This window comes from Cyprinus carpio, chromosome B11, assembly GCF_018340385.1.
Source record: "Cyprinus carpio isolate SPL01 chromosome B11, ASM1834038v1, whole genome shotgun sequence".
Taxonomy (NCBI): domain Eukaryota; kingdom Metazoa; phylum Chordata; class Actinopteri; order Cypriniformes; family Cyprinidae; genus Cyprinus; species Cyprinus carpio.
The window spans coordinates 8,246,474-8,264,801 of record NC_056607.1 but is presented as its reverse complement, the minus strand read 5'-3'; the positions used below and the strand labels follow the sequence as shown (position 1 = coordinate 8,264,801).

The 18,328-nt window shown below is 37.8% G+C and overlaps 1 protein-coding gene across 6 annotated transcripts in view; it reads left to right on the top strand.

Moving 5' to 3' along the window:
* The first annotated feature begins 2,592 nt into the window (after positions 1–2,592).
* Positions 2,593–18,328, top strand: part of camta1b (calmodulin binding transcription activator 1b) — a 272,952-nt gene continuing 257,216 nt past the window's right edge. For 5 of the 6 annotated variants that reach the window (XM_042733745.1, XM_042733746.1, XM_042733741.1 and 2 more), the window contains exon 1: positions 2,593–2,667. In XM_042733745.1, the coding sequence (XP_042589679.1) occupies positions 2,623–2,667 (45 nt within the window). In that variant the 5' untranslated portion in view covers positions 2,593–2,622. The remainder of the gene's footprint in view (positions 2,668–18,328) is intronic. The other variant, XM_042733744.1, reaches the window with a different exon arrangement.

The window sequence follows — 18,328 nt, the reverse complement described above, 5'->3', positions numbered from 1 at the left end:
ATTAGCTGAAAAAAATAAAAACACTTTGGTGCTGTTTATTGTTATAGAGTCTTAACACTTTATAGTTATCATTATAGGTATGGCATGAATATGCCACAAGGCTGGAAATATATTTTTACACTATTGAGGACAGTAGTGTACGTTTTACGCACATAAAAATATCTACAAAAAGTACACAATTCTTACAAACCAGTGGTGTGCACTGGTTGTTCTGAAATAAAGGATAGCAAAAGGCCGCAAATTTTTTTTTTTTCTTTTTTTTTTAAAACAAATGTAAATTGCCGATTATCTCAGCATCACATTTTTCTTGGGTAAATAAAAATTACTTACACTATCAGAAAACTTACATTAAACTAAATAAAAAAACAATTGTATTTTAGATTAATTTAACATTAACAATGTAATTAATATTATGTTTATTAAAGGCATGTAATCTCTTCACTTTATAAGTATAGGACAGTGTAGAAGTAAAGCAAACTGGTAGAGAGATGGGGACAGAATCAGGAAAGGTCCTCGAGCCGGGATTTGAACTCGCAATGCCCATAGTGCAGCGGCACTTATATGTCGGCACACTGCCCGCAAGGCTATTAGCACCGACTTAAGTTGGTGTTTTTAAGCGTTTTACATTTATTCCAAAATTATAACTCAATGCAGTAATTTAAACAATACATTTTATTTGTGAAATTATGTTCAGCTGTTCTTTTTAATAGTTAACTTTTAACTATTTTCGAATTTTCCAGGACCATCAGTCACCAAACGCTTGCTAATATTGGTCACAGATGCGGAGATTACTTTAAATTTCTCGAAACTGATAACTAACTAAAAACTCCCACAGATCATCGTTTTCATTTTAAGTCTTATTTTGAAGTGACAAAGTAGTTATATTTAAGTAAAAGCCTCCTCTCATGTGACTTTCTCCCATTCATTCTCTATTACGCCCTCACTAAAAACCCATTGCAAGTTTTGTGTGGTCTGTTAAAAAACTCAAAGGGCTCAGGGGAGGTCGAGAGAGATGCGGACTCCTGCTGTAACTTTTACCTGGCTGGTGTCACTGCTGAACAATATTTCTGTAGAAAAATGTTTTGATTTATAGACTTTTTAAGTTACTATTGAACACTATTTCTTTAGAAAAAATTAGCGATTTTTATAGACTTTTTAATGTTATATTTTGTAAAATTTACGTCATTTTATTGTACTATGAAATTTTCTCCTCTGAGGAAACACTCCTGTTACAGACAGATTCAAGACAATTCCTGGTTAGTAAGTTGAATTCAATATATTTACAGCAATTCTCAACAAATTGTCATGGCTGGAAAGTCCCTTTAAATGCAAGACATTTGTGCTTAAGTGCCTCTTTGTGGCAACTTTGAGAAGCAGGCGTGTACTTGAATTTGCAAATTGTAGAAGCATTTTTCATTTTAGGTACTTGTTATAATATTTATATTTTCAGGCACAATCTGATGGGCTCTGAGAGGCGATTTATAAAAGATTAAGAGTCTTGTTGAATACTTGGCACGTTTTCTACAGGGAATTGAATATATATTGATTGGGCATATATATAGTGTATTATATTATAATTATATATATATATCGTATATATATATATATAATATATATATATATATATACATGGGTTCATGCACAGGTTAAGCACAAAACAATGTGCATTGGTTCTGGTGTAAGACAGTGAACAGAAAGAGTGATCTAACCCTCTTCATGTGTCTCTTTCCCTCTGGCTATCGTGTTTGTCCTTAAAGCCAGAGTGGGAGTGGTTGCTAAGCAGTGTCTCTATGGACACACGGGCTTCATCTCGCTCAGATCTGAAGCATCTCTTTTGCTTCTCTCTCGTCTTTTACCGAGGACACACTCCACAAATCTCAGTCAGTGTCTCATTCTCTTTTTTTCTTTCAGTCTCTCTCACTTTTTTTATATTCATAAGCAGGTTCAGCACGCAATATGGAACTACCTTCTCCCACAGGGCTAAACATTGAGTTCCTTAAGAAGCCTCAGCCCTTGATGCAAACGGTATCAATAACCTTGAAATGCTTTTGCTCCATTGTTGCCCAATTTTGTTGTTAGGTATTTGAGCAGGCACTCTGGCATGATAAGGGAGAGAGAAAGAACAGGAGCATTAAAAAAAAACTCAATGAAAAACAAAATCACGACATTTCTGGATGAAAGACTACTGCACGCCTTGTGCTCCAAATATGTTCCCTTTCATTTCACAGTAACATCTTAAGTTTGTTTGTTTTTTTTTCTTCATTGCTTTCTGAGTGCTCCCCCTTTGAGGTCTCATGCCTGGTTTATAGTTTTATATTTCTGAAAAGGTTGTCACAGCAATTTGCAAACGTAACACCTGGGCATGGAAGTTTCCTTTAAAGGAGTCCCTTGAGCGATAGTGACACTGAATTCAAACAACTCAGTAATTTACAAAGAAATGATTGGATCTTTGTTTAAAAAGAACAGCTCCCAGTGTTTTAGACTCTGGAGAGCAGCACAGCTTTGGTTTTAATAATCACTACTCACACTCCATATTCAGTAATCGTTTTGTGTCATTCACAGATGAACTTGGACATTTGAAAAAACTCTACCTGCCCAAGAAGCTTCTGGAATGCCTTCCCAATGCTCCTCCCTGCCAAAGAAAGACATCGCTGGAACACCAACGAGGTAAGAAGCTTTTTTTTTTTTTTTTTCACAGGAGTTTGGAATTTTATTTTTTTCCCATAATGCACTGATGAAAAATTTTAATGTGGTGTTTATTGGATGCTAATTGTTGGTTATCTTATGCTTGTTTTACAGCCAAACTTTGATTATTAATTGTAGTTAAGCACAGATCTAAGGAGTTTCTAGATTTATGACTTCTCGACAGAAGTACATCAACATTCAACCACTGCAGTCAACATATAACTTTTGTATAATATAATATAATATGATATAATATAATATATTTATATATTATAATATTTATCTATTATATTATTATATTATATTATATTATATTATATTATATTATATTATATTATATTATATTATATTATATTATATTATTTGACTTTAAATGCAGACCTTGATTAAAAAGCTTATCACCATACAACAATGATTTATTCATACACTATATGGACAAAAGTATTGGGACACACCCTTCTTTAGAACAGAAAAAGCACTTCCAAAACTGTGGCAAAAAAGATGGAATGATAATTCATGTGTTTAAAAAAATTGTATTTACATCTTTATTGCAACAGGTTTGGAACAACCAAAATTGACTCTAACCATATATACAAGGTCATTGGTGTTTGGTGGCTCAAGGTCTGCATTTAAAGTTATACCAGAGGTGTTCAGTTGTGTGTGTGTAATCATATATCATGATTCTCATTTATATACTTCACTCACTTATATTATATTATATTATATATATTATATTATATTATATTATATTATATTATATTATATTATATATATTAATATTATATTATATTATTTATATTATATTATATTATATTATATGAGAATTCATGAGATTATAATTTTCTTATAACAATAATTTTGTAAAAGTTTGTCTGTTTATAACCAGTTGTCCACCAAAAAAAAAAAGTTGGTATTTTCACATGAAATATACCGCCTTGTTGCCTGCCATATTGCAATATTTGGATTTGCTCTGTAAATCTGTGTCAGTTTTATCTAACAGTTGGACTCGTATACAGAGTGTATCTGCATTGCTTTGAACTTTGTCTTCCTGGCCCGAAAGGCGTTCTGACATTCAGAGACAAACAAACACACTCAGCAGAGATTAGGGAAGCCTGTTTGGACCGATTCCACAGCACACCCTAAAGTCTGACACAACCTCCTACCGTCTCGCTCTCTGCTAAAGTATAACACCACTTGAACATGCACCCAGCTCAGTTTTTCATTTCTTTAAAATCGGAGATCTGGTCTCAAGTGGGCTAAGTTAACATATTGCAAGTTGCTATCTGATTTACTGTGGACTCTGCCAAATTTACAGAGATGAGATTTGTATCGAGCTGTTCTGAATTTCTGAAGGAATACCATTACATGATGTATTAAGGGTTTAAAATTCTTGTTAAAGGAATAGCTGACAAGTCTTGTTACCATAGGTTAATAAATCATTGCATATCTTTGCCTATAATGGTTTGAAGAAAGCTAGACTATGAAAGCTTTTTTCACTAGCTTACAAAAGTCAAACTTTTCTTTCATTTTCTAGACCTGCCTTAAATTCTTTATCACGATGGAGATGGCACATACTGCTACAGATGACTTGGGATGATGCATGCCATGACCTTTCAAAATATTTCAGATTCATTTCCATTTCAAAACTGCTATAACTTATGAGAGAGGAAGCCGCGGATGTCTTGCACATATACGTTTAATTTACGTTTATTAATAGTTGAAAGTGCGGTTTGATCCGGGGTATGCAGATGTGTTTTCTTTGTGCCGTGCTTCACTGTGTTGTAGTTGAAGAAGTGATTGTGCAGAGAGGTTGATGCTTCTCTCTCTCCGTTTCATTTGTGCGTCCTCCGTGTTGGGAAGCCAGCAGTGTGGCTGTCCCTCTGTGCTTCTGTCAAAGCCTCCGCGCTCCCTTTCTCTCAACTTGCAAAGAGTTATAAAGTTTCCCACTGTTTTTAAAGATTGTTTCACCCTCCCAGCAACACTTTATAGGCCTCAATTTTTTAGAATCGTGCCACTGCAGAGGAAAATAATCTGACCCCGTGCTGATGCAAACTAACCGGCCTCAAAGAAAAGTCATGGGCTGTTCACTAAGAGAGCTTGAGCGACAGCTATTTGTTTCATATCTAATAACTATCACATGTGAATAGAAGATCATGAATAGAGCCAGGACAGGAAGTGATGTGGAATGAAGAAAGGAACAGGATCAGTCAGTGTCCAATGCCAAAAGAGCTGAACTTGACTGATGTGAGCACCACTGCTGTTTTCAAAATTGTTTCAAAATATTGGAGCCAACGTGAAATCAAAATTAAACCTATTCTGGTTTTCTTCCGATTTCTTATGTTTTCATATGAACATTGGTAACACTTTACAATAGTGTTTACATTTTTGAACACTAAGGTATTAAGAGATACACAACCTGCTAATGTTGTTTTTAGTATTTGTTTAATATTTTAATAAAATATTTTTATTGCATTATTTTGTTTAAAATTTCTTCAGGTTTAGTTACTTTATGTACTTTTGTAATTTTATTTGTTTTTTTTTTAATATTTCTATTAAGCTTTACTTGTTTTGTTTTTTTGTCTTATTAATTTTAGGTCTTCAGCTTATTTTTTGAATTAGTTGTCAAAGCAGTATTTTTCATTTAAAAGTTTAAAGTTTTTCATCTAATATTTATATTTATTATTTCAACTATTTAAAATGCATTGATAACAATGAACGCAATTACTTTATTCATTGTTAATTGATGTTTGTTCATACTACATTAATTATTATGTTATACAATTTTACAGTTTTAATATGTACAGCATTACTTTATCGCAACATTAAAACGTATTGATCTTTACTGTAAAGTATTACATGAGTGGTTCAATTTTATAATTTTATTTTTGGATATTATTAGTGAACGAACTCCATCGCACACCTGTAAGTAATAGGTGCGTAGAAAAAAATAAGACCTGGTGTGGTCGTTATAAAACATATAAGGAACTCCCGCACACTATCTTAACTTGCAATAATAAATTTTAAATCACACAACGTTTTACGGTCACATATTAAGATAGTGTGCGGGAGTTCCTTATATATTTTTTGGAATATTGAAACCACTTCTAGCAATCCAATCAATTCCTGATAGATAAACTAAAATTTTCTCATTTAATATCCTGTTTTATTTTTAGAAATGCATGACATTACTAACATAAAATAGGTTACGGTTGTTGTTTCATGTTTATTACTAATCCCTCATCATAATTAATTTACGATGGGATGGAAGATAGAAATTTCTACCTTCCAGAGATTACCTGTCCCTCAATTGCCGCTGTTCATGTTGAACATGCACTCAGGAAATATTGGCCCCAGGAGCATTAGCCAAATCTGACACATTCGTGACTGTAGCAGCTCGCTCTCCAATTTTGCATCCGCGACAGGATGAGGAACTTGTTACTGTCAGTAACGCTATTGCTTTCACTGTTCCTGTCGTTGTCCAGGCTAAACATATCTGACTGTTTAAACAAACACAGACCACATAGCGCACAGATTGGTGACAGGAGATTACAAAAAAAAAAAGAGTGAAGGACGGACAATGCGTACAGGCAATGAAAGATGGAAGGAGGAGGTGTAGCTCTCCCTGCAGATGGAGACATTGTGTGGCCGTTGTTGAAGCGCAGCTACTTTTGGAGGCTGTTAGGAGCAGAAAGTTTCCCTAGTGACACACACAGCTCTTAATGAGAACGAGTTCCTAAACAGCCCCGAACTTCCTCCTCCTTCAGCTCCAGTGTCAGACTGAATGCCATGCTCCCAACGACCGGCAGTGAGGTATAATGAGGCCTCTAGCAGGGCTGAATGAGACATCAGGTCATACAAACAAGCACAGCTCATGTCCAAGCCTGTGTTTTCCTGCATGCATTGGATATTTCACACACATACGGTGTAATTTCTTGGATTGGGAGCTGGGAAGTGGGTTTAGGTTTATGTAGTGTTCAACCAGTCACTCCATATAGCATTCCCTCTCTCTCTTTTCATTATGGGAAATGACCCTTATTGAAGGTAATGACATGGACATGTCTCTCCGGTTGAAAAATTCTTGTAGCCGAATGACCACATTAAAGAACGAAACCGACAGTATGTTGGAAAGGAGGGGGAAACATCAAAAAACAATAATGATGTTGTAATGAACACGAGAAGAGGGTGAACGCTGGGGGACGGCAAAAAGTCAATTCCTGTCTTTATCTCTTTTTCTCTCGCTCTGTCTCTCACTACTGAACACTTTACACCCCCTGCTGTTAATTTTAAATACCTAGAAAAAGCGTGCACGCGTGTGTGTTTGATAGCTCTCCTATACTATACCGCACACCGCTGGGAGTCCTAGAGTGTTTCTAGAGAAGCTTTGTTATTACTGAACAAGAGAATATTATGCCTAAAAACCATCCACAGAACATTTCCAAGTAATCACAGTGCAAAGTGAAGTTGGAACAGGTCTCAAGAATAATCTCTTTGCAGCTCCTCTCTGATTTGATCTGGAAAGGGCAATTGAAATGCTGAATAAACGCCTCCGCAATATGGCACAGGACTCAAACTAACTGTCCTTGCTTCTGAACAAGCCCAAAGTTCACATTCCCCGCTGAATTTCACACGAAGGCGTGCCGTTACATTCTGAATTATGCTTCGCTAAATGATTTTGTCTGAAAGCAATTTAGATGAATTCTCATGGCTAAATATGCAGCTAATACAGCGTGGGTATTACTTATTGACAAAGTGTCCTTCAGCCTGGTCTGTTTTTTTTCATGCTTCTTTTTTTTTTTTTTCCTGTCAAGCAAATGCTCCAAAAAAGGAGAGAATGAGATGTGCAGGGGGTTTTGTAATTGTTTGACCAATCTAAGCTCTTTTTTAGACCTTCTTCCACCTTCAGTGAAACAATCCCCCTGGATAAAGGAGGGCGTGGAAAATCACAATGCATGTGTACTGAATATAGGGGCAAACAGTGAGGATGGGTACGGAGCTTACATGCTGATCTGGTAAGCTAAAGATCGAATTGTATTACCTTGACTCAATGACAAAATCCCCATGTTTTGTAGACTTTGCAAACGGAGAAGCCCACGAGTTTGCTTTTTATAATGTACATCGCTGGGACCCTGTTTTGAGCCAGAGTAAAAGGCTTTGATATCGCGAAAGATTCATAAGTCGCTCCCTAGCAGCAGGGATGAAAAAGCTGTCAAGGTGAACAATATTCTCTCATTTTAGTACGCTTAAATGTCTTGAGTAGCCTTGGCCGGTGGCGATAGCGAATGCCCCTTTACGCACTTACACAGAGATGCTGTGTCTGCGCCATTCCACCATAATCTGCCCCAGATGATAAACTGTGCATCTAAAAGTTTTAAGTGGCAAGGAAAAATGCTGCTGCATGCAAGCCCCTTGTCTTGTCGAGTTCCCCTGCCACAATTGTTTTATTTTAAATCTCTCAGTTTCTCCCACTTGCATTATTTTTTTTTTTTTTTTTTTTTGGTGTGTGCGTGCTCTTGATCTAGATATTGGCATCACGGATCCAGCTTTACCCCTGTGATAAGTGCAGGAAAGTGGTTACTGTGCCTTAAATCTTAGCTGGCACTACCCTGTTCCTCTGGGTCCCTTTTCTTTTCTGGTCTGCCTAAGTTTCTCCACACATAATCAAAGAAAGCAGATGCTACTAGTCAAACCTTACCCTACAGGGAATGCTGGGAAATTTAGTTTTTGTTTGTATAAGCGCACTTTTGGCTTCTGCGGAGTGGAAGGGTTTCTTGTCACCCAAACAAGCCAGGTTTACACTTCAATTTCCATTATAACAAATAAATGTAGTTTAAGCGAAGACCACATCTGTTGCATTTTTGACCTTTTTGGATTTGTTCAGACAGGGAAAGGATCTGCGACCTGGACTTTCTGCTTCGTGATTGTTTTTTCAGAGTCTCAGGAGGCGTAAACTCAGTGGTGGGTTTTTGTGTAGTTGAGCTACAGTCTCCATCTGCCTGTGTATGCTATTCATTGTCCATGATTTAGATGTATTTTAGTACAGTTGTAAGTAAAAAAAAATATTAATATAAGACCTAAATATTCTGACCAGCACTTTCACTACTGTTCATAATATGCTTGGGGTTGGTGTACTTTTTTAAAAAAAAAGTCTTATATACTCAACAAGACTGCATTTATTTATAACAAAAACACAGTGAAAACAGGAATATATTATTACAATTTGAAATAAAATGTTTTCCATGTAAATATATTTTAAAATGTAATTTATTCCCTGTGATGCAAAGCTGAATTTTCAGCATCATTATTCCAGTCTTCAAATGTCACATATCCTTCAGAAATCATTATAATTTGCTTATTATAATTGTTGCTCAAGAAAAACTTTTTTATTATATTATTATTTATTGAAAACTTAACATTTTTTTGTGGAAATCGAGATACGTTTTTAACTTAAAAGTTCAAAAGAATAGTATTTATTTATTTATTTTTGAGTCTTTACTGTCACTTTTGATCAATTTAATGATTCTGTCGTTGCTGAATAAAAGTAATATTAAACAGAAAAAAAAAAAAAGTTCTTACTGACTCTAAATGCTTCAGTTTACCAGAGTGAATGTACCAGTGTCAGTTCACACTACTCAAGCAGGTAAATACCTGAAATTATTGACTTTGACTGGATTATTTTAAGTCGTATTGTTTTTGTTTCTGTTAGTGCAATATCTTTCCAATGCATGGCACTGTATGCTTTAATTAAAATTGGTTAAGTAACATGACGCAAATTTTTGTCTTTTTTAAGCCTTTGAATGTTGGCTGGACATAGCCTTGTTTAAAAGTTTGTCTTGATGACAGTCAGTTCATTTTAATTCTGCATAATTTGATTTAAATTTGAATTGTAGTCTATGTTCTGTTTTCATTCATCAATTCATGAACTGAATTCAGGCAATATCAGAGTGGTGCACAACTCTGTGCTGCACATTGTTTTTATCTGTCACCAGTGTTGGCACTGCAAATGGCGATCAGTTTGAATGCCCTGTGTTTTTGTGGCAAGACTGTAAATAAGTCCTGAATGATTATGACACATCTGCACAAACAGACTTTGCCCTTATTTTTTCCCTGGTCCAGGCATTATTCTGACATGTGGTCGTCTGTTGCTATAATCAGGCTTGTTAAAAGAATCCACCGGATCCCCTCCGGAGTGGGTTTAGCCATGTCCCGCTTATCCCAGGGATTACAGCTTCCTTGAAAGGATTAGCACAATGCTGATTAGTTTGATTTCATTTCTCCCAAGCCAGAAAAAAGCCAGTCCGTCTTGATGTTTACTGAGATTTATTTTAATACATTTCCTCTTGTGGAAACAAATTATGCAGACTCCTTTCCTTTTTTTTTTTTTTTTTTTGGAAACTGTCAATTCAGAAGCTTGCATTTTTCTCACCATTATTCTTTGCTTGCTCTTCGTCCTGTTTTGAGAGCGTTTCCCAATCGAGCTGAAGAGCAAAGCTCCCTCATTAGTAGAAATAAAGAGGCAAAAAAACAACATTTATTTCCTCTTTGTGCCTGGGACGGGGAAACGCGTCGCCCCTGTCGTGGTAATTAAGGATGACTCCGTGCAGGCAAATGTTTGAGGAAATGGAGGCTGAGCCGCTGATGGAGACGAAATGAGGGGACTAAAAAAGGAACAGGTCACGCTGCTTTGTTTTTTGCAAACGGGGAGGCTTTGGGCTGTAAGGAGCTGATTGTTGTGAAGGTGCCTGGATCATGATCTGAATAGTAATTCGAGGAGAGGCTGCTGTCAGTCTGTGGTATAGGTGCGTCTGTGGGTACAATGAGCAAGCTAGCGAGAGCGAGCGCCTGACCACGATGCGTAAATGAATGCAGTCTTTCTTGTTCTTTCTTTATTAACCTGTCGCTTACTGTGAGGCCAGATGATCTGTTGTGGTGTAACCATAATCATAATCTAAGTGTTTTTGTACCTGTACCTGCTTCTGAAGGAATCGGCGTCATATGCTTCCCTTCCATTCCCCTTCTCTCCACCTGTCTCCAATCCCACGTTACCCTCATTCGCCCCATAACCCCTCCCTTTTTTACCATGTCTCGTATGCACATGAGGTGTAAAAATTATTCGGGATAGAGGGATAGATTTCTCCCTGTTGAATTGAACCATTGGGTAAGGCTTTTTGTGCCACAGGCCATTTGTAATGACTGTCGCTTTATTACACCGAATGAGTCTGTGTGTATGGGTGTGGATGATTGGAGTGCTTCCCTGTTCATTTCTTTTTCCATACATGTGGCTACCTACGATCTCTCTCGCTTTGATCCACAGCACATCGGCAACTCACGCAATCATGAAAATGGCTCGCATGGCTCATTCCTAAAGCACGCCGGACAGACTTTCATGTTATTTAATTACATAAAATCTCATCCATTCCTTTACTCCGAAGTCATCCACAAACGTACAGGAAAAAGGGCGTGTTTCCTCTTTCACACATTCCCATGATTGGCGCTCGCTGGATCCAAACTAATTATTCCCCCTGTCAGTCTTCCCAGCGGCCTCTTGGATGGCAGCCACAAACACTGCGCTGCCCTTTGGAAGGATTTAACAGCAACTCTCCTGACTGCTGTTCTCTTGAATCCAAAGAGGCCTTGCCCCCTCCGGTTGTTGCACAAATGGCTATAGACTGGCATGGTGTCAAGTTGTTAAAACTGTACAAGTACAGCGGTGTGGAGTCAGAGAAGTTAAGGGTTTTTTTCATACTTCTCAATTTTGTCCAACCCCCTTTGATTGCGTTGGCTACTGCCTCACCACTCCTCATGGATGTTTACGCAGACGGCTGGAACGCCGGAAGATGGATTTTTGCAGCGTTATGTAAGCGGAAGGCTCAGGTAATACTGTTACGGCGGCTGCGGGCCCCAACGTTTAACATATGATCCATGCACAAGTCGGCTACCTCCAGTGACTCCAGGAGATTGAGCGAGAGCATCGTTCAGTCATATGCTGTGATACACTAATCAGCTGCTGGGGGGGAAGCTGGCTCAAATCTCATTATGCTGAATACTGCCACTCAACAAGCAGCTCCACATCTCTCGCCAATGAAGACTTTACTATCCGTGAGCCTCCTGACAACGCCGTATTGATGGATCTCAGTTCATCGCCGGCGAGGAAACGGAATTAAATGCTTGAGTGCATGAGAGGGAAGAGTGGGGTCATTTACTGGGGTTCTGTAAACCACAATGGAGAGTTTATGAGGAATAAGGGATCGTTGGTGATGGCGAGCAAATTCTCTTTGAGTGATGCAGTTGCTGCTGTTTTTGCAGAGCTCTCACCTGCTTGTTTCTGATACTTTTTGAGATGTATAGATGATGGTTGTGATTTTTGCTGGTGGGAGAAAGAAAGAAATCGTAGGGGAAGATTTTCTTAGTCTCTTTTAGGGACTCATCTTTGGTGCCGTGATGGACGCAGTTGAACACTGGGTTGGGTTGATGATACTGCTGCCTCTCTCTGCGGCCATTTCATATGATAAACACATTTTATATTTGTCATGTCAGGGGACCTGGCTATTTTGAGTTAGGACTACAAGGCCTAGTGAATGTCCTTGAGCAAATGTACAGAGCTGTACGAGCATAGTGGTTTGAAGAACTGTTGCTTAAACATTCACGTGGTGGTCGCTATTCCTCCATGGGACGGGGGACTTACACGTTTTCCTATAATGGAAGTGTATGGCCATGACAGTTTTAGTGTGTCTGCACTGGATGTGTTGAAGCTGCATGACAGCTCTGTGTGTTTTACTAAACCAAAAAAACACAGCTGGGAGCTCAGGGACTTTAGCAAAAAATATAAAAAATAAAAATTGTACATGCAATTATGTACTCATTTTACTACTGTTGAAAAAACATTGATATTTTTTATAATATTTTATATATTTATAATGAATATACATATTTGTATTTATAAATACATATTTATTAAAAATGTAATTAATATAATGTAAGTATTTTTATAAAATTCATTTGTAATTTTTTTATTATATTTTATACATTAATATACATGTATATTTGGTATATTTGCATTTATAAATATGTAAGCATTTATTAAAAATGTAATTAATATAATTTTAAATAATTTAAGTATTTTATATTACCCATTTTTACCATTGTTGATGGGATCCATTTGTTGTAATTTTTTTTAATAATGCTAAAACACACACCACACACACACAAAACACACACCACACACGACACACACACACCACACACAACACACACACACACATACACACACATATATATCTATATATAATATATATATATAGTGATTATTTCTATGATTTATTGATTGAACATTCCATTGTAAATGCTTCATGGATTATAGAATGGAGTGTGATCTTTATGCTGGCACATAGCAATGTGGCGCTTGCATTTGCTCAATTCTTTGCGCTTGGGGGTTTTTTAAAACTTACCCATCCACCCCGTTCCATCGATGCTCCAGTGAGGTTTGTAAACTTTAAAAGTTTTACTTCCAATCAACAGGTGATGAGAGAGAGGAGAGAGAAAAAAAAGTGATGCTTTAGACAGACTGTCCCTGTAATACAGTAGCTGGTCGTTGAATCAGCTTTGGATAAAAGTCAGCTAAAATGACACATATGGTTTTTGATTGTTTTTTGATCTTAACTTATTGTTTCAAATCTCACATCACCAATATACCTTGTGTGTGCATTACTCAGCTCGAAGGGAAAGTGAAAAGTAAGAAACGATCTTGCTTGTCTGGGAAATAAAAAAGTGGTGCTCATAATGTCCTATGCTTAGTCTATTGCTAGGTCCCAAATTATACTGTATTTCACTGTGCCGGTTCCTCGGTTTTACGAGCCTTTTATAAAAGTCATAATTTTTTCTATGCCTTTGAGAATGTGTTGATGTTGACAGGCCCGGGTCGGCTCTCCATAAAAGAGATCTCTTTTAGCAGAAGAGCAGGTACCCTGCCAGCCTTCAACAGTGGCAACAGCCTTCATCCCTGCTTAGCATTTATGAGTTCTGCAAATCATGTAGCAGCTAGCCTTTGGCACAGCCTGACAAGATTCTCCAGACTTGGAGGCTAACGGGCCTGTCACCTCGGCGCTGGTTCGGCCCAAACAAAGGCTTGTCAGGGAAGGTGAGGTCTGAGTCTTCGCAGGTTAACGAGACGCTGAACTAACTTGAGAATTTATTTATTTATTTTATTTATTTTTATTTTTTTTGTCTTTTGAGTGAGGAATCCACCCTGAAGGACAAATGGATGGATGGTGACTGAGACGGAGGTCACGTCTGCCTAGATTCAAGGAAGGCACAGGCTTGCCCATGTAAAAGCTGAGGAAGCCAGAGGGCTGCACAGGTTATATTTGCAGAGATTATGGGTTCAGGAAGTCTAGACCAACATATTCTAAACGTTAAACTTTGACTGCTGTGCATTGGTGGGTTTTTAGGAGTAAAGTGCAAATAAACATGCAGAAAAGATACGAAGGAGTGAAATAAACAACCGCCTTTGTCACGGATGCTTGCCAGCAAATGACTAATGCAACAAGCATCAAGAAACTTGGAAAATTGGAGGCCGGAGGCACTTTGTGTGGATGTCTGGGCTTTTAGAATTCGTGCTTTTACAAACCACAACCAGTTGGTGAGGTGAGACGGGGAAAGCACTTTTCCCATTGACACAAGATGTAACCCTGAAAGATGACGGGGTTTTGTTTTGTGATGCCCTCCATCATTGTAAGAGAGTGGAAAAATGGCAGTCATTTCCCTTATGCTGTTCTCACCAGATGGCGTGTTTATCGAATTTCATAACAACAACCCCCACTCTGAAGGCACAAGTGATGGTCGCAGAGGGTTAACGCCAGATAGGGACTCCAACCTGGCTATGTTTCTTTCTGTGAAAAAAAAAGGGTACAGTCTAATACTGTTTTACGCGCACTGACGTGAATGCATGCGTCGGGGAGATCCTAACCATTGTGTTTGATGATTTTTGTATTTTGTACATGTATATATTCCCTATAATAAATTAAATACATTTGAGAATTTTCAATTGCAAAAGATCTCTAAATATTCAAGAATTGTTGCCACTGAATAAATTATTCCATAGTTTTGACTGGACTCTTGTTGTTATTCTAAAATGTGAAATACTTTATTAAAGACCGAGTAATGTCTTCCAATATTTTTTTTTTTTATGCTACTGCAAAACTAAAGAGCTATTGGAACTACGGGTTTCGTCCATCGCCAGTGGAATTTGCATCTTCTTTAATTCCATAAACTTTCTCAACCAAACGAACAAGCATAATGTAATTGATGCCGCAGTAAATCGGCTTATTAACATAGGCGTTATGGCAGACTAAAATGAAAAGACTTAAACCAGACACCTTTGGACCTTAATCAAACTAATTTAAATGAGTTGATTCATATAAGATAAATCTTTGCCCCTAGTGTGTAGCCATGGACAAATAAGAAAAGGGGTCCACAAAGTGTGAGATCCACTACTGAAAAGCTTCTATTAGATTCTTTTCTAAATTATTTACTTAACATGTCAGTGAAAAATGAGAATGGAATTACAAAATGTTTTCGTTTTTAGTGTGTTGCCCTTTGCGGGTCCTAAATTTGGTTTTTTGTGTTTAATTTTCAATTGGGAGAAAATAAGAGCGATCCACTACTTGGACCCTATTATGCATTATACGCAAGATCTCTTGGTCTCAACAAAGACACGTAATCCTGAGACATTTTTCTTATACCACAAGTTTGTATGTGAGCAAATTTTACATTAGAGCCTGTCTGGTAACCCCAGACTGTGTTTTAAGAGTGAATTATTATTATACAGAATATACCATTTTGCTTGTTCTGTGCTGTAATGCCTCCTCTCTCCATCTTCCCTTCCTGCTGTCCTTTAGCAGAACCTTGAGGCTTCATTAAAATTCTGCGAGAAATACCCCCCAATGTGCAACACACTCTTTCAATCTCTACACCGCACACACTCATGCACACAATTGCCCTTTGTTATGTATACATTTAAGTGGGAAATTCATAGGCTACGACCGTGGCTTCTCCGGCAACTTTGCAATTTCTCAAAGTCATGTTTACATAATTAGTATGTGTTTCGGGTGCCTCAGCGATTTCGACAAACAATGCAAAGGTAGTTTGGTGGGTGTTGTAGAGATGGCCATCGATATTAGAAAAGAAGAGCACAGTGCTTCTTTTTAAAGACTTCATGTGACCCCTGCAGTACTGTCCTAGGTCCAGTAGGACTCAAATGACCATTTTCACCTGTGATACAAACTCAATGGCTAAATATGTGATTTCCATGGAGTCACCTGGAGTAGTAGAGGTGGGTTTGACTTTGCGTGTTTGTCAGAACCGATCTCATTTTGTTGTAATAGAAGAGAAGGTAAATCTGTTAAGTGATCTTGGGAAATGGCACGTCCCCTCAATCTGTTATGCTGTAGGTGGTGAACAAATTTGCCAGACCCCCGAGGTCACCCGAGATATATAGGCCCCCCTCCCTCAGCTTGTGTTCACTCACTGCCTTTGTCAAGAAGCATGATGTAGGGCAAGAGAAAAGATGATATAGTTCCCTTCAGGAAGGAGTTACAATGGCCGTGCCCTCCGCTGCCTAATTACCAAAAATTGACTTGACTATCAAGGCGGGTGCAGTCATGCAATTCATCGCTGCGACTCGTCTCGTAAGTGAGAGGTCTCTGCTTTTTACTCAAAGTGTGTGTAAGGGCTTGTTTGATGTGGCATTTCAGAAGAGAGATATGAAGAGGTAGGAGTAACTGAAGAAAGTGGTGGACAGATAACGCAGGCTGCTTTACATGAAGCTGTCAGGCTTCCTTCCCATCCACTCCCGCTGCCTGGCATGAATTTAGGGAACGGCACAACAAACATAAACACAGTCTCAAATTACATAAAATGTTGTTGTTTTTTCCAAAAGCCGTACAAGATGTGATATATTCCATTTATGAGCTCTTCATAGAGAAATTGATTTTTACTGATGATATATGTTTCTGTAGATGCCACAAGTCAGTGTGATTTTCATTTTTTTTTTTAGCTTCCACTCTCATGGCATAATTGAATCAGTTTTTCAGCCAACATCCATCTCAAACAACTTATATATTTGTATATATTAGACTATTCTGCAATAAACATCAGACTATTATGCATTGCAGACTTAGGTAATAAGATAATCTGTACTATAAATCAATAGTTTTATTAGATTTTTTTATTACGTGATGTCATTCGCAGTCCTTCCATTGGATGAGGTTCAAGTCTCATAAAACTTTTGTTTGAAAAAAAAGCAAATTCATTTCGGATCTGGGTTAGTTTCGGTTTTTAATGGGGTATTCACTGATGATTTTTTATTTTATTTTTTGGTCATAGGTACAAAATGACTGGGAAAAACAAAACAAAAATACTTACTTCTTGTGCTCTTATGTTCAGTTTTAATTCATTTGATTTGTCCAAGTATGGCCAACTACTGTTTTTCTGTTTGGATTTGAGACTTTTTTTACCTTGTAATAATTAATAAGGGGCACAATGTGTCGCTGCAACAATGTTGGTTTTTCAAATTAGGTAGTCGTGATAGTAGCATCGGTTTTAAATTTAATTTCCTTCATTCTTCTGTAGCGTAAGATCCCCTTTCCTCGTGATGAGCGTTGTTTTGAACAAAAGGCAGACACCCGTTGATATCCGAGAAGAAAGGGGGGCGATCGAGCATTAATCCACGTGTTTGTGAGTCTTGTATTGCTTGCGTCATCATTGTACACCACAAATCCTGGTAACTCACGTTAGGTGTGACAAAGTGGCTATTTTGAGCTCCTGGACAGGAGGAAGGAATATAACCACCTTTGCAGAGTGAAGCAGAGAACAACCCCGAACTCTCAGTTTGAAGGTCTCTTTTTCACGTAATCCCCAACACACCTGGCATCCGCTCTCATACGTTCCATTGCTCTGAGTGTGTGCTAAACAACATGGCGAACTTTCAAACCTTACCCAAAAGCCCTCCACAGCTGTTATGGTGGAGGTGTGTAGGCCTTTAAGAAATTTATGGCCTGCATCTTCCTTTCACACTCAGACAAACCCCAGGGCTTAGATCCAAAGGTCCTAATCAAACGCCGCCTTCCACTTACACCATTTATCAGAATGTCTCCAGCGCTGAATTATTCAGCTTTTTTGTTCCAACAATAAAAACTTTCCTCTTTTTTATAATTATTATCATTTTAAAGAGCAGCCCACAGTGCTTTTCTCTTGCCGTCTCTGTTTGGTTTGTGGCCACAGTCGATCAATATCTGCTCTATGAGCTGCCAATGAGGAAGCAGAATTCCTCACCTAATTGCAGTGTAGGGCTAAACTCGTCTGTTTGTTTTCTTGTGCGTTTATTTTTAATCCATTGCAGCCGGGGTCTCCAGTGGCTCGAGGGCTGCCTGTGGCCATTACCATGCCAAAAGACAACAAAGGCCTTGTGGCAGTGTCCAAAAGTCTCGGTTACTAGAATAAACTCTAGGTTTTCATAAGGGCACAACTTGAAAATACAGCACCGGAGGGCCTCTTTTTAACACTTCAGTGTATGTATAATTTATCGTCCTTTATTTTTTAATTATCCTTTTCTTTCTACTTTGAGAAATATTTCATGTGTTTTGCGAGT